Raw genomic sequence first — 22366 nt, forward strand, 5'->3', positions numbered from 1 at the left:
TCACCAAGTCTAGGCCGAGTAAGCTTGTATGACCCTTTATCATGCCATGCCAGAAAATTAATGGTCAAAATCATGAAAAATTCACCCGGCATGGCTTCTACGCAATATGAGAAACCTTTTAAAGAAGTTTGATTGAAAGTCTCTTCAAAAATTCCCGGGCATATACAGTCCAATGGATGATAGATGGGCCTACACACAAAACGGTGTGCGTTTACTCAAAGCATTTTTCATGTTTTCATGTTTAGGTAAGGCCCGGAGATTATCATCAACCTTTAAGTTTGTACTAGTGGGGTCCATGGGTTGGTGATCTAGATCATTCATCTGATAGGCTGTAATCCTGATTTGGACTCTCCGATTAACTCCCAAATTAGAAGATCATCACCATCCAATGCGTGGGTTTTTCTGCATGCTGAAAATCGACTCTTGCTGTATTTTCTGCACAAGCTTATATTTGTAGGGTTAGGATTTTTCTATTTAGGAGACTTTGGCTAACTCTCATCAGCATCGGGTCTGACAATCAAATGGTGTGGATCATTGATCCATTGACCCTACTTGTCCAAACTCAAGGCTAGATGATAATCTACATAAATGGAGCTCTAAGAATGTTTCATGAAGAGGTCTCAAGTCCAATCGATTGGACCATAGTCTATGGTCCATCCACTTAATAACATCCAACCTATCCTGTGCGAACGTAAAATCCAACTAGTCCAATTGGTTATAGTGTGCAAAAATGAGCCATAACCACTAACCAATTAGACTACACTTGTATTTTGTTATTTATAAATGACTAGATATTGTTCCCTATTGTGTGGCCCACCTTAGGAGTGGATGGGGAGGATTTTCACAAAAGGTGATCTTCATGGTGAGGCAAATCTATTGGAAGGATTGGATGCCATGGTGATATCATAAGTTGAAGTTACTTGTCTGGGTGGACGGTAAATTATGGTCCAACATGTTGGACTTTAGACCATCTCATAAATTAGATTAATATAAGGAGAAATGATGGTCCAATCAGTTGGACTTGAAATCATCTTACAAATTAGATTAATATAAGGAGAAATAATATTGTCCAACCAATTGGACTTGAGATCATCTCATAAATTAGATTAATATAAGGAGAAATGCTAAACACGCTAAAATATAGCACTCCTAATTGCATTTGAACACTTAACAGTCCAATCCATTAATCTAGACTATTCATTAGGTCTAATACATTTTATAGACTGCCACAAAAATATTACACTGATTTGACAAATATTAACCATCTGATCAATGGCCTTTATGGAATGTTCAATATCGATTACACAAAAATAGTTCCAATCATAAGTTTGATCCATCTATTTTGTAGGGTCCACAATTGATTCCTTATGATTTTAAAGAATCACTTTTGTTAGGCAACCATTATCATGCCATCCAAGGACTAGAAATTGGATGGATATAAAAAGGGCTAAATCATGGATAGGTTGGATCATCTTGATGAGTGCAATTTTTTGCATTAGAGGGCAAGAAATATGTTATGAACTCAATGGATGGTTCAGATCACCGAACTACACAAGAAAATCGATGCTGCTAGGAGCTCTATGAACTATAGTTTTTCGAGTGCATTGGAGCATTTCTCAACGATAAGATCGGCAAATACTTTAAACGATAATTTCAAATATTCTGCACGTTGCTTTGGTAAGATTATATCATATAAAAATGCAGGACATGTACATGTAATTTAAAGAAAGAATTTGTTGTTTGTGTCAAACAGATAGCTTCTGAAGTGACCCGTATGGAATATCTACATATGGCCCCGATGGTTTATCCAAGGCATTAATCCGATCATACGGTCATGGATGGACCATGCCTAAAACTTTTCCAATTAGGCATATCTCAGCCACCGGACCTTTTATCTTTTTGGCATTGAATATGTGAATTGCTGGTGCAAACTGTCCAAACCATGCATTTACTTGCCAGCAATGAAACAAAATTAGAGTTAAGAGTAATCATTGAAGAGATTTTTTGGGCATAGTTCATCCGAGATAGGCCAAGCCTAGATAAACCAAACATGGCTCCATATCTAATCGGGCCCATTGAATTACTTTTGGATCAGGCAGACATTTGTGTTTCCCTTCATCTAGGTGGGACATACCTTACGAACCGGTTTGAAGCATATTATCATGATGATCCCATCTCACTGTTTATGGTCCACTTATGTTTTACACCATCCAATTTCTTGACCTCACCTCTTAGCGTGAACCGTCCCAACCGATGGTTGGATTACGGATGCTACACAGACTCCGTACCGTCCCTATCCATACATGAAAGGGGCCCACGAGCAAGACAATTTGAATAAGGGTGCTTGTATGCCACGTGACTTCGCATGTTTTAGGCATGAGTTCAGCCATAACACGACGATATTGTGGCATTATCACCGTACCAATACTGCGTGTACATGGTTTTACCTGCCTATATATACTACTATACTCGACCCCACGTAGCATTCAACCAACGCCATTTCTCTCTCGTATTCTCAATCCTTCTCTCCTATTCTGAAGCTTCCTTTTCGTGTAGTACTTAGGCTATCAAGCGAGAAATGGCTGGCAATGGCAAAACCGCGCCTTCTCTTGGAGAGATGATCACGGTGCTGAGCATCGACGGCGGAGGTGTGCGGGGCATAATCCCTGGGACCATCCTCGCCTTCCTCGAATCCAAGCTCCAGGTGAGAAGCCCTTACAATCTTTGAGGAATGGCAGACACGCGGCAGCTGAACAATTATGGATAGAGACATATCGATCAAGGGCATCCACTAGATGAACGGACAGATGATCCTTCACCACGTGGACGGTCAAGATGAAAACAACATGAAATCACCCAAGGGCCATCCACTGCGACCCACTAGCTGGAAGTTTCTTATCCCACTCCCCCGACTGCCACGTGTCACATGCATTGGGTGGGAGTCGAGATAATAATTTTGGTGCTCTTGAGTTTATATAGTACTTTGTGATATGTGTACGAGCGATCTGAACCGTCCAAATCGTAATAGAAAGTGGGCCAAAAAAACATTGATACGATTATCCTAACCATGCAAAAAAGTGTCCTACAAAAGTAGTTACCAACCAGAATTAAAGGATTTTCTACATCCATTTTAAAAAATGGTTAAGATTATCGGATCCTGGAAGTTACGGCCCATGAGGAGTTTATGGTTGTACAAAATGAATGAAACTTGTTTGACTGCAGGAGTTGGATGGCGAGGACGCTAGGCTGGCAGATTACTTCGATCTGATCGCAGGAACGAGCACAGGAGGGCTAGTGACCACCATGCTTGCAGCTCCGGACAAGAACAACCGTCCTCTCTTTGCTGCCAAGGATATCAATGAATTCTACCTAGAGAACTGCCCTAAGATTTTCCCTCAAAATAGGTAATTAAAAACTGAAATTCTTAGGCCATTTAATGTTAAGAATTTCTGCCAAAGATATCATTAAAGGCTTATGCTAAATCACACTTAGCCGCATGATCAGTATTCCCTGGGTCCCACGAAATATTGGACGGCTTTTTTTGAGGTACAAGTACTCCAATAACACACTCAATTTTCTCTATGTACAGATCGGGTGTTTTGAGTTCTGTAAAGAGATTGTTTGGTGCAATCTCCGGGCCCAGGTATGATGGCAAGTTCCTACGTTCCAAAGTTCAACAACTATTAGGCCAGACCAGGATCCAGGACACTTTAACCAACATCCTTATCCCCACTTTCGATATCAAGTTTCTTCAACCGTCCATCTTCAATACCTACCAAGTAGAGTACCACCCTTCTTCCCTCCCTAACACGTGCCATGATTCAATTTTATTTTAAGGGAAATTCAACTTATTTCTTGAATGTGTTGTTTGTGCATTAATAGGCAAGAACTGATGTTTCAATGAATGCCCTTCTATCGGATATCTGCATAAGTACATCTGCGGCTCCAACGTATCTTCCTGCTCACTACTTTGAAACTAATGGCACCCAGGGTAAAATTCGAAGTTTCGATCTTATCGATGGCGGAGTCGCTGCTAATAATCCAGTAAGTTAAACTATTGAGCTCGTAAAGTTTCCCACTTGTAGGAATGCTACTAAATTTATTATGTGCCATGCCAATGATTGTGTGAATGTGTGACCCTATACAGACGTTAATGTCCATTAGTCTGATAAGCAAGCAGATTCATCTCAAAAACATGGATTTCTTTCCGATGAAGACGATCGACTGTCGCAAACTCTTGGTTATCTCTTTGGGCACTGGAGCAAGCAAGGAAGAACAGAGATACAGTGCAAGTAGTGCCTCCAAATGGGGCGTGCTTGGATGGCTGTACAATGGCAGTGGGACTCCTTTAATTGACACTTTCAGCCAGGGAAGCGCTGATGTGGTTGATATCCACTCCTCCGTTCTCTTCGAAGTGCTCGGAGCCGAAAAGAATTACCTTCGCATACAGGTGTAGTCCTCGTGACGAAAATATAAGCACTTGTGGCCCACCTAATGTGTGCACCACTTTAATTTTGAGCGAACCCATGTTCAAATAGTTCCCACCTGATTAATGCGTGGGATGTTACGCATATCTTCCTAATTGGCCTGAATGGATAACTTATTGTGTTTCCATATTTCTATCTACTCATTGTTGCCAAACTAGGGTGATGCATGACTAGATTCATCATTAGTGTTTTCCACAGGAGGACTCATTGACTGGAGATGCGCCATCAGTTGACATCTCGACAAAGGAGAACTTGGAGAATCTAGTGGAGATTGGGAAGAAACTTTTGAAGAAGCCGGTGTCAAGGGTGAACTTAGAAACAGGCTTGTCTGAAGTGGTGAAAGGTGAGGGAACAAATGAAGAGGCATTGACTCGCTTCGCGAAGCTTCTCTCCAATGAACGAAAACTGAGGCTGGCCAAAATTCCTGTCCATTGACGAGTTACCCACATGGACACTCTTCCTCAAGGGAATTTGCAGATCATTATGTTGTAGTTAGGGTTAACTATTCAAGATGTTTGCTTTGTAACTTTGAACTGCGTGTTGGAATATGCCTTGTTAATCTCATAAATTATTTATCTCTCTTTTATTGATTTTATTTATATAGCTTATTGTTATAATGTATTCATAAAATGGATATGAAATGAGACGAGTTTGGTTTGGAGATTTCTTTTATGTCTTTATATCCTTGAATGAAGTGAGAGAAGTTCAATGTAAGATATATTGTGAAGCTTAACTTGATCGATTCTTCAGAGGCTAAAATGTTTTCATGGCCAATGAATGATTTGGGATAGCTTAATCCATATAGGGGGCTAGCCTATCATGTGGATGATAGTAAATTGGGTGGTTGATCTGGTTCACAATGGAACTAAGAATCTCAACAAGCAATTTATGGTCTTTATGAGTTTAGCTTTATATTGGGAATTAAAATGACTAATCAACAAAGTAAACACATGGAATACAATTGGGAATAAGGGGAGCCTTCCAGCTCAACCTCTTCCCAATCCAAAACCACAATATGAAGTTAGCGACCCGAGCTCTTCAAACTAAATGAAGCAAGCTAAATCTATCACCACTCTTAAGAGTGGGAAGACCATTGACAAATTTATTCCGGTAAGGGCTGAAAAGCCTAAGGACCTGGAAGAGGATAACAAGGATTGACCTAGCACTACTCTATAAGAATTAGAACCGGAGCTTCAAGGCAAGCCGGTTGCCCCATTCCCCCAACTTTTTTTTTTCAATGAAAAAAGGGGCAGGACCCTACTCAACGAGTCTCCCCGCTCCATTGCTCTTCAGAGAGGATTACATTCGGGCAGGGCCACTCACAAAAAAAGGTAGCCCACCTATCGTAAACTATACAGGATAGAAAGAACCCCACCAAAAGGAAAGCAACAAAGAAAACGAAAGAGAGACAAAAGTGGGTCCGCCTGAACTAGCCGAACCGACCCCAGACCGGCCTTGTCGAGACACACCAGGCCCTTAATCCAAGCAGGAAGATCCCTAACACGGTGACAGACAATGGAAGATTGAGCCTCGCTAGCCATTTGGGCTAAGCCGTCAGCTGGGCCGTTGCCTTCTCTACGAATGAGGAGGATGGACATGTTTCCTCTATTCATGAGGGCCTTGATTCTACTAACCCAATAAGCATGCTTCCACCCCGGCGTCGCTTTCCTCCAAGGTTGGTTGCACGAAAACCTCTCTCTAACTCTTAGGACATTCTAGAGGTGTTGAAACAAGTAAATGTCAACATATATATATATATATATATATTAAAAGGCAGGCTAAGCTATAACCTGAGATTCATTTCAACAAACAAAAATTTACACGGCTGAAAGCTCTTCGGGTTGCCCTAAGTGCAATAAAAACAGAAACTCGGGGCAACCTATCGTAAAGACTATACATGATCCCTAACCCGGATAGCTCATAGCCCAACCCTATCTAACACCACCTTTCCCCTGATCTCCTCTGAGAGATCCCGCATCTCAAAAAATTGCCGGTTCCCTTGGAAATGGTTGCCATGACGAGCAAGGCCGTTAGTTGGGGCATTCCCCTCTCTCTTAATATGGGTGAAACGAAAAAGACTTCTCTGGTTGAGGTTAGAAATGCGGGCCGACTAATGCACCCACTTCCAACCCACGTGAGGAGCCCTGTTGAGGGAATCCGCAACCAGTATGGAATCTGACTCCACAATGACCCTCCAAATGCCCCTACTAGCGCACATAGAGAGACCCTCATAGACCGTCGAGAATTTTGTGCTGTTGTCAGTGCCCATCCCATAACCAGATGAGAAAGCAAAAATTAGGCTACCTTCTTCCCTCTTGTAGATGCCACCTCCGCCAAACATCCCAGAGTTATGTAAAGTCGAACCATCTACATTTAGTTTGACCTAATCACTTTCTGGTCTACCCCATTTCACTATTTCAACCCTCTTGCTTGGTGGAAGGACCGCCGGAATGTGAAGATTCCTGAGTTGCAGGCGGGCTAACCAGGAATGAGTCTTAGAATGCGCGTGTAGTCCCCCTTTGTAAGCTCGGCCCAGCCACCAATTTGTGCAGGTGATGACAGCTCCGATGCACAATTTTTTGCCCTTAAATCTGACGGAGTTGCATTCTTTCCATATTTCCCAAAGGAGAAAAATTGGGGTTAATCCACACACCTGGAAAAGCGCAGCTCCATTGGACGAAGCCCCCCACCATTGCGCAAGACGTTCCCGAGGCGAAACGTGACTGGTAAGACTGATGCCGAAAATTCTACTGAAATGATGCCATACCACAGATGCGAGGTGGCCCGACACAAAGAGGTGGTCCAACGTTTCCAACTCTGGATGCTGAGCGCTATAGAGGCAGCACTCGCACTGGGAGGCCAGCGTTAACCCCTTGGACTAGACCCTCCCATCAACTGGGACAGCTCCAGCAAGAAGCCGCTAAATGAAAATGGATAATTTCAGAGGGATGAGAGGGTGCCACACCCACTTCGGCCAGCCAGCCCTAACGCCTGTCGATCTGAATCTGTCCCATGCCAATTTAACTAGAAACTCACTTGATGTAGTAAACGGCCAATAGCACGAGTCGTCGACCTTTGAGATGCAAAAATCACTCTAGAAGATGGGGTGAAGAGCTTCCTGAAGTAAGAAATCTGGGATGGAAGATGGGGGCAAGGGGCCCTGCCTACTGAGAAAATCACTGACCATCATGGTGCGCATGGGGTCAGGGATATGCTTGGTGGCAACCTCCAACAGAGGGCCAAGCCCTATCCAGTTAACATCCCACAGGTTAACTCACCTTTACCAATTAGCCAGCGAACATTGTTAGCAAGGAAAGGGAAGAGCGCCTGGATACTCTTCCAAAGAGGAGTGGAAACAGACTGAGAAGAATTGCTGTTTGGTGAAATGGAGCCAGCTAGCTGGAGCTCCCCATATCTAGCCCTCATGTATGTCACTCACAGACTGGTGCTCTTGCCAAATGAAAGAGCCCAAGTCATCTTAAGCCTCAACGCCGCCAACATATCTCAAAGCTTTCTTATGTCCAGGCCCCCTTCAGCTATAGGGGAGGGAATTTTCTTCCAACTGACCCAATGCAACTTCCCTCTGCCATTCAACCAGCCCCAGAAGAAGTTTGCGAAGCATTTTTCAATCTCTAGTAGACTCTGAGCAGGCATTGGAGTGGCCCCCATAGTGTGAACCGGGATACTACCAAGGATGTGCTTGATAAGTGTAGCGCGGCCCGCCCAAGATAAAATTCTAGCTCTCCAACCATCCACCTTTTTCGTAATCTTCTCTAGCAAATGTCTGAAGTCTTCCTTAGATGGTCTACTCCTTAAGACTGGGACTCCCAAATAAAGGGACCCTGCTAACGTCTTAGGGATATTTAGGGAGTTAGCGATCGCTCTGATCCTACCATGGGGAAGCTTTGAGGAGCAGAAAAAGACACTTTTGGAATGGTTAATTTTTTGGTCTGATGCGAGCTGATAGGAGGAAAGGAAACCGTTGATTGCTGTAAGGGAAGAAGCACTTCCATTGACGAGTAAAAGAGTATCATCTGCATATAACAAATGGGAGATAAGAGGGCAGCCCCTCTTGAGCTTGAACGACTGGCAAAGACCTTGGCTAAACATGGATTTAATTCCCCTGCTGAAGACTTTCGCAGCTAGAATGAATAGGGTAGGGGACAGTGAGTCACCCTGTCTTAGACCCCTCGAAGATTTAAAATGCCCCTTGGCCTCTCCATTGATCAGAATTGAAAACCAACTATTATTCCAACATTTCTCTACCATCGCCACCCATCTCGAGCTGAAACCAAACCGGCTGAGAACGCTTTTAAGAAATTTTCAGTTGACTCTGTCATAAGCTTTCTCCATATCAAGTTTGATGGCAATGTTACCTCCTCGCACCTTCCTGTCTATCTCTCGGAAGACCTCATGGGCCAACGCTATGTTTTCTGCAATTGCCTGACCTTGAATGAAGGCACTTGCTCTAAGGAGATGAGCTTGGGAAGGATGGCAGACAACCTGGAAGAGATAACCTTCGAGAAGATCTTATAATTGCAGTTGCAAAGGCTAATCGGTCTGAAATGATTGAAGGATGATGAAGCTTCTGATTTCGGGATGAGACAGATGAGAGATGATGTGAAAGCTCTAGGAAGGTCTCCCCCATTGAAGAGATGGACAGTAGCTGCATGGATACCTGTGGTCACAATCTCCCAACAACCTGTGAAAAAGGAACCCCTGAAACCATCTGAGCTTGGGGAGCTGTTAGGAGGCAGCGAGAAGGTCACCCGTCTGACCTCCTCCGCTGACGGATCATGCATCAGCTCGTTGTCACTCTCGGATAGCACGTGGGGGATAAAATCACTGACTATGTCCATGTCCGCAGAGTCATCTCCAATGAGCAGGTTGGAGAAGAAATGGACGGCTTCCACCTTGAAAGATTTGGGGTCTGTGATGACGATTGTAGCATCGGGCTTGATCATTTTGATCTCTGCTTTTTGAGCTCGGTCCACTGCAGACATGTGGAAGAATTTAGTCTTACGATCGCCTTCGGTCAACAAGTTGTTCTGGGACTTTTGTTTCCTGAAAATCTCCTCAGCTAACTCCCAATGAGCCAGGTTTTGCTTGGCTTCCAATAGATCCGCTGAGGAGGAGGAGACTGAAACCGACTGCATAGAATTCTCCAAATGTTTGAGGAAGGTTTTTGCCTACTTTCGCTTAGAGAAAACGTTTCCGAAAATGTTCTTATTCCATACCTTGATTACCTGCTTCACTTTTCTTAACTTAAGCATGACTTCGATCATGGGCAAACCTACAAAATCACCTGTCCATGCCTCTTTGACAATTTGAAGAAATCCCTCATGCAGGAACCACATCTTTTGAAAACGAAAAGGTTTTGCTAATGGTTGAGCCAAGGGCGGGAATTTCAGCAGGATGGGAGCATGGTCTGAGCTGGCCCGAGATAGATGAACAACCTGAAAATAAGGAAACAGCGTGAACCAGTCGCCATTACAGAGGACTCTGTCCAACCGGGCCGAGATCCTCGCATTCCCTCCCTAGTTATTGCTCTAAGTAAACCTGTTACCGAAGAAACTGGCATCAAGCAGCCCTGCATTATTGATAGCTGCCGCAAACTCCTCATCTCCTGTGCTAAAATGTGATCTACTACCTAGCCTCTCTGCTCTAAAAGAGACTGCATTAAAGTCACCGTAGATTGCCCAAGGGCCAGAATGGGATCTGCTAATATTGGTCATCTCTTCCCACAACTCGCGCTTAAGGAACCTGGAATACTTTGCATAGACAAAAGAAAGAAGCATGGAATCCTGCGAGGGTTGAAAAGAGCATCTAACATAGAGCATTTGGTTAGAGGAAAAGAAGACTACTGCGTTAACGGAGGAGTGGAGGAATACCCAGATTTTTCCGCCGGCCTCTCTGTTAGAGAGGGAGGAATGAAATCCCAACTTCAAGCCTGTCACCACTCGTCTTTCCTCTCTAAGCATAGGCTCTAAGACAGCAATGATCCTTGGTTTGTGCTCTGCAATGATTCTCTTTGCCGATCTGATGGTTGGGGAATTCCCTATGCCCCGAACATTCCACACGAGACAGCTATCTATCAGAGATACATCCAGAATAAATGGCCCTTCTCTTCAACCTCCTCAATCTTCCTCTCCATTCCACAGGGTAAGGGGTTCTATATGGAAGAGCTTTGGGCCTGTGTTTACCCTTAGAGTGAAGTAGGAGAGCTTTAGACCTGCGTTTTTCTTTAGCCAATCGAACTTTGTATTGAACTGCTGCTCTGGATGAGCCTACATTGGTACACTGAACAGAAGGAGCTGTAGGAGCGATGCCGATTCCCGCAACCTCTGGTTCTGCTACTGATCCAGCTTGAATATGGAGCTCTGCTCTACCCTCTTCCCACAGGACGTTGCAATTCAAACGGGCTGAAGGCATACCAGTTTCCTTCCTATGGGCTGCGACCGCAAAGGGGGAAAAAATCTACCATTAGGACTATGTCCTTGTCCTGACAAGGAGCCACTCTACCGGAATCCTCTGCAGTTTGAGGAACAAATGAAGCTGATTCCCAACATTAGCTGGCTGTCTCATCTTCACTGTCATAGAGGGGAGAGTTAGGAGTGCAGCCAACTAATTTGGCCCTGTCTATAACTCCCATACTGGCCTGATGGTAGATGGCTTCCATGGAGGGGAGATGGTTAGTCCTTTTGATGGGGGATGTTGGGCTGTGGATTGGGGACGTAACTGGGGGGACCAGCGAGAGATGTTGGCCAGGAGCCAGATCCTCGCTAGTTAGGCTGCGCAGGGCTGATTGGCGGAAGAGGGGAGGGCATGGGTTGATTGGGTTCCATGGGTCTAGATGCACATAGATCCTTGGGGAGAGGTTCTGATGCCCTGAAATCAGGGGGTATTTCATCCTGGGTGATACCGAGATGGGGAGTTGAAGGGGTCCCCTGCATCCCTATCCCCGCTAGTTCCTTAAAGGACAAACTAGTCCCTGTCACAGGGGAATTTTGACAAACAGATCGATTGCGAATCTGGCGCAGGCTTGGACCTGACTTGAAACTCCTCCCAACCCAATCCCTAGTCCTCTCCAGTAGCCTCAGACTGTGCCTCTCTCTTCGGCGATGAGTCTGCAAGAAGTTGGAATTTTCCACTTCGACTGCCACTAGGTAAGGTTGCCCATCAACTATCAGTTGTTGCGACCAGTTAAATGGTATTACAGGATTCAAAATCACCTTAGCTCGAGCAAGGCCATATCTACTGTTGGAATCTATCTGAGTGACTTTACTATATCTGTTGCCAAGATCACAAATGACCTGATCTACCCATGCATGTGCCGAGATGCTAAAAAATCGAATCCAGTGCCTCTCATAGACGGGGTTGGATTTAGGGGTCCATTTGGCCAACACCCTGAACCCCAAAGATTCCTACAATCTATTGTCCTGTGAGAAATCTTTAAGGTCTACCTTCGATTTGAACATGAGGAGGAATGCATTGTTGGATAACCTGGTAACATCGACTGCCGCAGCTTGAAATCTGGAGGACCTGATGGTTTCCATTAGATCGAGGATGGATGTAGCTGGGTCGACGACTCTCCCTATCAGTCTCATATCAAGTTCCGCTAACTTCCTTCCTACTAGAGCCGGGTCCACTTGAATGGGTCCACCATTGGGAGGCGAAGGGGGAACGGGGAGAGGGATGGACTGTGTTCCCGTGGCTTCCCCATGAGGTTGTGCTCTGGTTGAGATGTTGGAACTGCCGGTCGAAATTTTTGGAGGGGCAGGTGGCTTGGAAATACCGGATGGGCGGGTGGGCGGCTTGGAAAAACTGGATGGGCGGGCGGGCGGTTGAGGGCTGTGTGGTTGGAGATCCTTTTTTGCTGCTTGAACTATTACTATTCTCCCATCAATCCTTCTCCCATGGAGGACTCCAATGGCTACCCTGGCATCATCTTCGTATTGAAATCGCACAAATGCGAAGCCTCTAGGGCGAATCGTCCCTGGGAATGAAGGGATGAAAACGTCAACCACTCTACCATACTGCTGGAAGATCTTGAAAAGATCCTCATTCGAGTAAGAGAAAGGGAGGTTTCCAATGAAGAGGTTGAAAACCCCTCTACTGCTCACAAGCTTTGGTGGACTCTCTAACCGACGGTTCTGAGATCTCCCTGTTCTACCCCTGCAAGCGTCCGTGTAGTGTAGTGGAGGGCACTCTCTAGACGGCGCCCTGCTTCGTCTTTTCCTATCCCCTTCTCTGTGGGACCAAACCCTAGACATTTTCTTCCACTAACCCTCCTAATTGTTTCCCCACATGAATCACCAACTTCATGCACAAGTGAATGTCAATATTCCTCTTCTGGATGCGGTTAAACAAATATCTTCATATGTCAAATTTTTGAAATACTTGTGTACGACCAAAAGACTGCAAAATATTCAAAAGAAAATCTTCTTAACTGAGAAAGTGAGTACCATCCTAAAGTAAGATGTGCCACAAAAATTCAAAGATCTCGTTAGCCTAACCATACCTTGTGTAATTGGGAACTACCGAATTGAGCACGCACTTCTTGACTTAGGAGCAAGCATAAATCTGATTCCCTACTTAGTCTACAAATAGTTAGGTCTCGGTGAATTAAAATCCACCCTAACCACATTAGAACTTGCTGATCTCTCAGTTCATGTACCGAGAGGAATAACTGAGGATGTGTTGGTCTAGGTTAACAGATTCTACTACCCAGTAGATTTTATCATCCTGGATACGGAACTCATCAGTAACATGAGTACTTAGATTCCCGTCATTCTTGGTCGCCCATTCCTTGCCACTTCAAACGCAATCATTAATTATAGGAATGAAGTTATGAGTATGTCTTTTGGGAATATGACATTGGAGTTAAATATCTTTTTCAACACAGGCAAACGGTTAGAGGATGATGACGATTTCCATGACATTAACATGATTGACTCTTTTGTGGAAGATAGAACACTTTTAACCTATTCCTTTGACCCTCTAGAGACGTGCTTGGCCCACTCCCATGATTTAGATGATGGTATGATTAGGAAGACGGGTGCCATGCTTAATACTGCGCCGGTACTCGAAGTTAACCGGTGGAGGCCACAATTTGAAGAATTGCTCCAAACCGATGTAGTACGTCAACCATCTAGCCTCAAGGCACCGAAGCTTGACCTAAAACCATTACCCTCTGATTTGAAATATGTTTATTTAGGTCAATATGAGATATATCCGGTGGTGATTTCTTCCCACCTTGAGTAAGAATAAGAAAGTATGCTCATATCTACTCTTATTGAGCATAAGGGAGCCTTTGGATGGTCGATTGCGGACCTCAACAGAATTGACTCTTCGATTTGTACTCACCGCATTTATCTTGAGGATAATGCAAAAACCTCTCAGCAACCACAACGTAGACTAAATTCAAACATGAAGGAAGTAGTTAAGGCCAAGGTTCTTAAGCTATTGAATGTGGGTATCATATACCCGATATCTGATAGTCAATGGGTGAGTCCAACTCAGGTGGTTCCCAAAAAGTCTAGAATCACCATCGTATCCAATGCCAATAATGAACTTGTGCTAATTAGAGTTACTACTGGTCGGAGAATGTGCATTGACTACAAGAAGTTGAATACCGTTGATGTTTTATTTAAACCGACCTGATTTAAATGATTTTAAACTCGCAAGTATACGAATCAAATGTAGATATGGTACATATTACGAGATCGTTTCTACGAAGACTGGTTGTCACAATTCAAAATTAAAGACTCTTCTTAACTAATCCAACAAATATTTGAGCTACTAATTGAGTAAACTAAACAAAAATTAATGGAAAAATAATCAAGAATAATGAGAAAAATTCAATCAAGGAGAAGACTATGACTTTCGAATCCACACCTAATTATCATAAACCTTGTTCTACCTGTTGATTCATCCTGATTCAGATTGATATCAAAATAAATAAAGCGCACTCTATGTCCTTGGTCGGGCACACAAAATGTATAATTCCTTAAAGCATATGGATCATATCTTTCCATCCATGGTCAGGCATGGAGAGATGTAGATTCCTGTTTCTTCCTCTATATTAGACACAAGTACCTAGAATACTATTCCAAACAACATCCACATCTACACTTTGGTTAAGCTCATAGAATGGAGAAGTACAGAGATTTCGATTAAGCACACTAGAGAAGGAAACAACCCAATCAAATTCAGATAAAATCAACACATGGAAGAGTTAATCAAAGTAGGGGTTTCATCTCAGCCCTAGCTAAAAGATTAGCAACTCATGGAATCAATTAGGAAGACAGAAAAATAAGATTTATAAAAGTAAAACTTCATTCCCTCCCTTCTTTCTTCTCTTTTTCCAAGCTCTCCCTGGATCTCTGCTCTTGAATTCCCTTTTCTCTCTCTGTTCCCAGCTCCACGTCCAGCCACAGATTCCCCTGTCTTCTCTCTTGCTTTCTTCTCTCCTTAAAAACTAGCCCTTTTTCCTCCTTGAAAACGAGCCTTTCTTCTCTCCTTTATAGCTCTTAGGTGCAGTGGTGAGATGTGCTAGGATGCATACAAAGAGTCGGTGGAGTGGAAAGGTCTTTACGCACCAGCGTGCGTAACTTCTTTACGCAGCCAAGTTCAGACGCAAAAAACACTCTTCTTTCCTTGCTCAGTTTCCAAATAAATACCGTCCCTTAAGACGTTTTCGAGTTCTCTACATGATGGATGGATTAGATCTTCCATTTAATCAAATATGGTGGGCCAAAACCGCTGCAAAAGTCGGACAGCGTCCGACGTCTTCTTTCGCATTGACCGCGCTGTGATGTTAATGGGGCCCACTTCGTTGCTATCTAGATAAATCCAAGCTGTCCATTGGATGCAGCACAAAATTTCGGTCGAGAATGGACGGTTTTCACTGTCTGCTGATGCGGCCCACGTGATTTCGCTTCTTACCATCCATTCTGCTTTTGAACGGTTGAAAACCGATCTCTGCTGCCATCTGAAATACCGCCACCTAGGCGATGGTAATATGGGCCATTATGGTCTAATAGACGGTCCAGATTGGACCTATGAATTGTGATGGTGGCCCACAACAGGGGACCGCAAGTCCCTGTTTCACGTTTTCGCGAAGCCGAAAACAGAAGTTTCCCTTTTTTTTATATTTTGTCGGTCAGCGCCTGCTGATCGACCTTGAGTGTATGGGTGCACGGTTGGTGTGCGTCCGCACTGTGTGCATGCAGTGCACATGTGAGGTCCATCATAATGTATGTACCAAATCTCCTCCATCCATATGGTTCTCCATATAATTTAAAGTGTTGATACCAAAGATGAGGCATATGCAGCTTGCAGGTGGACCCCAAACTGGAAATTAATGGGCTGATTTGGCCGTTGAGCCACTTATCGAGATATGAAATGTTAAAATTTCATGTGTACGGTTTATTTATGCCCCCCATCTCATGTATGAAGTTTCGAGTCAATCGGATGGCGGAAACCATGTGATCTTGCATTCTGGACCATTTTCGGGCCTTTTTTAACATGAACGGCTTGATTTCCTCGGATCCCTGGCATGTAAATTCTTCAGTCTTAATTCTCTGGAGTGCATCCCTTGCTCTGGTGACTTCGGAGTATCAAATCCATGCTTGTAGTACTCTTTTTCCATCAACGCTCCTGATTTCATCTTGCAACAAAAATATAATTAAAATATTCCATTAAGCATTATCATGTACGTAAAATCATGTAATAATTAGGGTCTGATATGCAATATTCGACCCTTATCACAACCCCCAACCAGCATTTTGCTAGTCCCGAGCAAAACATGCGAAAAATAATTTCAGAAATTCAAGACAATTTCTGTAAACCCAAGTGACTTGTGAACAAATCGTCGAGGCGCGAGAATTCTAAGATTCATGAACGGTGCACAAAATTTTTCTTTCTAGAATCAAGCTCACGGTAAACTTCATAATCAATTTCAAAATATTAATCCATTAATTAGAATATTCTAAACATTGAGTTCCATGAGTGTATGGTGTAATCTCTGTTCACTCCCCAAGTATAGGGTTGTGATGTAGTAATAAACTCGGTAAGACCGAGGTCGAATCCACAGGGACTGATACCTGTACGTTATCTGAAACCAAGTAGAACTAGAACTAGACTAAGATGCGATCTAACCAAATGGAATTTTAAGGAATAATTGTGGAATAATTATCTAAAACTTTAAGGAATTTAAAGGAAAGAAACTAGGGATTCAGAGGATCCACTTGTAGGGATCAGGGAGATCTTTTGCCTGCATCAAGAATCATGAAAATCAAACTGAACCTACTTGATCTAGTCTTCACAAGATGAAAGGTATATGAATTAGAATGGATTCCATCATCTAACCATGCCCAGGAGACAAAGCAAACAACAGGATTAAACTAATTACCAACCAATCAATAATGTATGAAGATTAGGAAGGGTATCGCCATCCGACCATGCCCATGAGACGATGGTGAACAACAGGGCTTCCTGACGTCATAAACATTAAAAGGGGAAAAGAAATATTCAAAGCCATTGCAGACCCATTGTAATTTCAGTCACAACAAACCATTAAAGACTAAGAAAAATATTCCTTTAATAATCAACTAAAATCAACATCAGTTCAGTCTAAACAAAAGGCACAAGCAATCAGTCCCATCACGCCACAAGCTTCACCTCTTAGCCCTAGCTAAGAGGTTCAGCCCAACATGAATGGGCTGGATCCAAAACAAATACAATAGAAAGAAAAGAATAGAAAAAAGAAAAAAAACAAAAATTACTTTCCTAGCTCCCTGTCGAACATCCCACGTTGAAGCCTTCCAAAACGAGCCCTCCTGTTGCCTCTCTCTCTCTATCTGATGTCCCCTATTCAAGCATGACCTCTTCTCCACGTTTGGAACTCTTTTTATAGCTTTTGGAGTGGTGGAAATCAGATTTGGGAAGCTATCGCACGCGCAGCGAAAGCCTTTTCACAGCCAAGTTTGGGGCTTCATAACTCTCGCGTTCCTTGCATTATTTCTGTAAAATCAGCGTCTCTTGGAAGTGTTTTGGCTGGCCTACACGATGGACGGTTCAGATCTACCATATGATCAAAGATGGTGGGCCACAACTGCCTGGAAAGTCCGATTTCGCGGACGTGCGTAGCCTTTCGCACGTCCGGCGCTGACGTGATCGGTGGGCCCCACAGAGGTATTTTCTAGAAAATTCACCCCATCCATTGGATTCAGAACAAAATTTCGGTCAAGAATGGGTGGTTTTGAACGTCCATTGACGCGGCCCAGAGAAGAAATCACCTCAAAAATCGTTTTGAACGTTGCAGGACTGCCTGTTTGTGGCCTCTGTATCGCGCACGTGTGATTGCATGGGTCCAAAATTTCAACATGAGTTTAAAGATTTCATGGCCCTCTACAAGATGGACGGTTTGGATTGTCCACTGGGATAATGTGTGGGGCCCAAAAGCGTCCGCAAAACGGACAGCGTCCGTCCGTTTCCTGCGCCAATACGGCAGTTGCCGTTTTAGGAAGAAGAAGCGGGTCAGCAGCGCTGACCCGCGTTTGTTGGCTCGGTGCGGCTCGGGTCTACATGTGCTGTGCACACGCACATCACATACGGGCCCCACTGTGATGTGTTTCAACAATCTAATCCATCCATTCATTTTCCCATCTTATTTAAACCATCGAGACCAAAGTTGGATAGTTCCAGATATCAGGTGGGCCCAGAATCAACGGGTTATGGGCTGATCTGTCAGTTGGGGCACTTCCATAGTGATCCAAGGGCTGAAATTTGATATGTACTGTTAATTTATGGCCCTCAGGCCATGTATGAAGTTTTGAGTCAATCAGATGGCAAGAACTATGTGATCTTGCATTTTTTACCAATTTCGGGCCTCTTTAACGTGAATGGCCTGATTTCCTCGGATCCTTGATGCATAATTCCATCGATCTTCGTCCCCTGGAGTCCGTCCCTTGCCTTGGGTGTCATCAGAGCATTAAATCAATGGTTTAAGCACCCTTTTTCAGTTCATGCTTGTAAATACACTCTGCATCACAAATACAATTAAATCAGGCCATTAAATGGTATCATGCTTGTAAATTCATGCAATAACTGGGTCTGATATGCAATATTTGACCCTCAACACAACCCCCAACTAGCATTTTGCTAGTCCCGAGCAAAATATGCGAAAAGTTAGTTGAGAATTACAGAACAATTTCTATAAACTCGCGTGATTTTTGTAGAATAATCCAGATGTGAGAATTCCCAGATTCATGAATGTTGGATATTACTTCCTCCTAGACTCAAGCGCATGGTAAACTTCATAGTCAAGTTCAAAGTATTATTCCATTAATTAGAAAAATTCTAATCATTGAGATCTATGAGCGTACAGTGTAATCTCAGCTTATCGTCATTAAAATTCACTTCTCTATTTCAGGATATCACTGGTAACCAATAAGAAGATTCATGATAACCAAAACTTGCCTCACAGATCATCTTTTCATTCCTTCAGCTTTTGATTTTTTCATTAAAAGTAACACCAAGAAGGGGAATCAAATCCTCACCTACAGGGAGCAAACCTATGATGAAGACTGTACACCTAAATTTTTTTCACATATCATTCATAGGGAATTAAATCTACACCTATAGGGAGCAAACCTATGGTGTAGACCATTCGCCCAATCCTTTCAATTTCTCAAGTTGGTTCCCTTCAAGCTTAGTGAGTACCAAGTAAATCCTTCAATATCAAACTGAAACCTTAATGTGAAATCGAGATGTGACATGTGAGATCATAACTCAATCAATGTTTACAACTTCTAATCAGAGATTAACACTTCAAACTTAACTGTGAAATCTAATATAATAAATAACTGAATCTAAGAGTTATAAATTACCAACATCACTCATCTTGTAATTCCAAGTGCCCTAGATGGCTGTCAAAATCCCTTCGAATTCACAAGAAAATCTAGACAAATTAAAAAAAATTTCACAATTTTTGCTCAAGACTAAGAAAACACTGATTAGGAACCCTAATCTCCCACCCCCAACCTAAAATCTACATTGTCCTCAATGTAAAAGAAATAAGCATGCAATGCACATGGGACAATAAAAATATAAGAGGAGTGATGGAAAGATAGTACCTGGACGAAAGAATCAAAAGGCTTTCCAAAGATATCTACGTAAGATGGGGTCAGCACAAGAGAAAAACCAACAGAAGTAAAATAAAAATAACAAAAATGAAACCCTACCTGTACCACTTTCGCAGGTGCTCTCGATTGCATTTAGCATATGCAACAAGCCTTTAAACCCCTAGGTTACCCCTAGTGGACGAGTTGTAGTCTCGTGAGGGTTTGCAGTGATGTTACCCACAAACATTGAACTAACTAATGATAAAAACGAAATGAAATGAAGAGCTGGGTTGCCTCCCAGGAGCGCTAAGTTTACCGTCTTCAACCAGACAAATAAAGCAACTACCCTAGTCCTATTTTCGTAGCTAAAAAGTTTTAGCGACGAAAATTTTCGTCGCTAAATTCGTCGCTAAAAGACCGAAGTAAAAGGGTTTTATCGGTGAAAAATTCGAATTGTCGCTAAAGGCAAGCTTTTTAGCGACGAAAATTTTCGTCGCTAAAAAAACTTTACAAGACTTTTAGCAGCGAAAATATTCGCTGCTAAAAATATTCAATCCACTTTTAGCGACGAAAATTTTCGTCGCTAAAAAAACATTACAAGACTTTTAACAGCGAAAATTTTCGCTACTAAAAATATTCGTTCCACTTTTAGCGACGAAAATTTTCGTCGCTTAAAAACTTTTAGCAACGAAAATTTTCGTTGCAAAAAAACATTTGCAAAACTTTTAGCGACGAATAATGTCGTCAGTAAAAAATATTTGTAAAACTTTTAGCTACAAAAATTTTCGTTGTTAAAAAAATTTTCCAAAACGTTTAGCTACAAAAATTTTCGTTGCAAAAAAAATTTGCATAACTTTTAGCTACGAAAATTTTCGTCGCTAAAAATCTCTTTTTTTTAAAAAATTTTCCAGCACAAAATTCCTGATATACACCTATTACAATATATTTCATCATATTCATCCTGATGTACAACTATTATAATATTTCATCATATTTACATTCACATCCATCTAAACCCAAACTAGTAAATCCATCCAAACATAAACTAAATTCATCCAAACACAAACAATCGCATCCACATCACATTTATTCACACATAAATACATATAAGCTTAACAGATGGATTTTTTACAAGAGAGAAGTACCAGATCCTGATGATCATGACATACATAATGTCCAGATGCGACTGTCCGTACAAGTTGGATCCATATGTTTCTGCGATCCAGACCACTGATTAGTTGCAAAGTGGATCGTCCATTATACAGGACCTCATTCGTCCGTGTCTATGGGAGATTGGAAAATGTGTATGGTGACAATGACAACCAGGGGTAACAAAAAAGTTTTGCTAAGGCACCTTGCAATTCTCATAAGTAGCTTTGACAATCTCCTTATTCAGCAATCTTGATTTAACTTTCTCCAAGAATTTCAAGTGTAGCTCATGAAAATTAGCTTTAATCCATACACTTTCTTTTCATTTTTCTCTTCAATTTTGGTTCTTTCTTTCTTTTTTCTGGTTTTAGTGTTTTGGCCAATGTGAAACTAGAGTGGAAGTCTTTTGAAAATGTTATGGATTCATGTGTTCGTTCATGCAGCATTTGATCAGGCTCCTGAACCAAATAAAGTTTGAGACTGATATGGCTGCCTTTAATGAAGAGTTTCTTTTCTACATGATCTCATTACATAACATATGTTTTGATAGAATGCAGGCCGTATATATAAGAGCTATCATGCAAAGGCTCATCCCCATCCTTGGATGGCATGCATGCCAGACATCCAGACCATTCATTAGGTAGCCCACACTATATATGAACATGACTTGGACCAATATAAAAAAGATCACTCTTCTATGAGAAAAAGAAGCCCATTTCTCCAAACTCAATGTGCATGCCTTACTTTTCACTGCATGGTTTCCATTTTGATCATGCGCACATTACATAACATGTTCATCAAATTCAAGAACAAGGTTTATTATCTGATCAAGCTCAGAAACTTCAAGTGTCGATAACAAAATATGAGCAGAGGATGAGCATTTGAAGCAAGAGTATGCTAAATCTTTTATGTACAACATTTGATTGATCAATATTTCCAGAGTTGCGAAATTTATACATTTATAATCTACTGGAGTAATCAGTTAATGAGTTGAGCACTTTACTAGGTGTGCGTGGACATTCCCTTAACTAGAAAATGCACATTCCCTCAGCTAGAAAATATGAAGAGAAACATTAGAAAATCAAACAATTGCAATCATGAAGAGAGTTGCTGATGGTTCTTACATAATGGGTTTTGAAAATCAAACAATTGCAACTGTCGGCAATTCTTACATAAATTTCAAAATGGGTTTTGATAGATCATGTCATCATACATAGCCCAAACTTCTCAATTAGATAAGCATCTAGGTATGAGACTGGCATTTTGTCCAACATGTCACGGGTAACTGCTCTAAGAGCTGTACTAATTTGGAAATTGTCATGGGTTACTGCTTTAAGAGTCACTAGATTGTGTCACGTGAGCTTGTGATATATCTGAAAATTGCCTATTGCCTGTAATCAATGGATGATACATCACTTATGATTTTGTTTCACCGATTGCTCTAATAGATCAACATTTGAAAGCTATCTTATGGGTTCTCATATCTTACTGTTGAAAGCTAGCTGCATGAGACCATTAAATCAAGAGAAATACCATTAAACAAAACACGTGCCACCAGGAGTTAATTTTTCTGAGGCTTAAACCCCAATCAAGAGAAATACC

General features: G+C 42.2%; 1 protein-coding gene across 1 annotated transcript; it reads left to right on the plus strand.

Annotated features, from left to right (window-relative positions):
- The first annotated feature begins 2452 nt into the window (after window positions 1–2452).
- Window positions 2453–5024, plus strand: LOC131242431 (patatin-like protein 1). The gene is made up of 6 exons (XM_058241052.1): window positions 2453–2704; window positions 3223–3404; window positions 3590–3779; window positions 3883–4044; window positions 4148–4450; window positions 4686–5024. The coding sequence occupies exons 1-6, from the start codon at window positions 2579–2581 to the stop codon at window positions 4920–4922; spliced, it is 1200 nt and encodes a 399-aa protein (XP_058097035.1). The 5' UTR covers window positions 2453–2578; the 3' UTR covers window positions 4923–5024.
- Window positions 5025–22366: the final 17342 nt, after the last annotated feature.

Source organism: Magnolia sinica, chromosome 4, assembly GCF_029962835.1.
Source record: "Magnolia sinica isolate HGM2019 chromosome 4, MsV1, whole genome shotgun sequence".
In the NCBI taxonomy this organism is placed as follows: domain Eukaryota; kingdom Viridiplantae; phylum Streptophyta; class Magnoliopsida; order Magnoliales; family Magnoliaceae; genus Magnolia; species Magnolia sinica.

What these genes read in the sequence shown, in the direction of transcription:
- LOC131242431 (XM_058241052.1), top strand. Translation starts at nt 2,579, where the DNA reads ATGGCTGGCAATGGCAAAACCGCGCCTTCTCTTGGAGAGATGATCACG. An exon ending in AAGATTTTCCCTCAAAATAG is followed by an intron (nt 3,405 to 3,589) that starts GTAATTAAAAAC and finishes CTCTATGTACAG; the next exon opens with ATCGGGTGTTTTGAGTTCTG. An exon ending in CCATCTTCAATACCTACCAA is followed by an intron (nt 3,780 to 3,882) that starts GTAGAGTACCAC and finishes GTGCATTAATAG; the next exon opens with GCAAGAACTGATGTTTCAAT.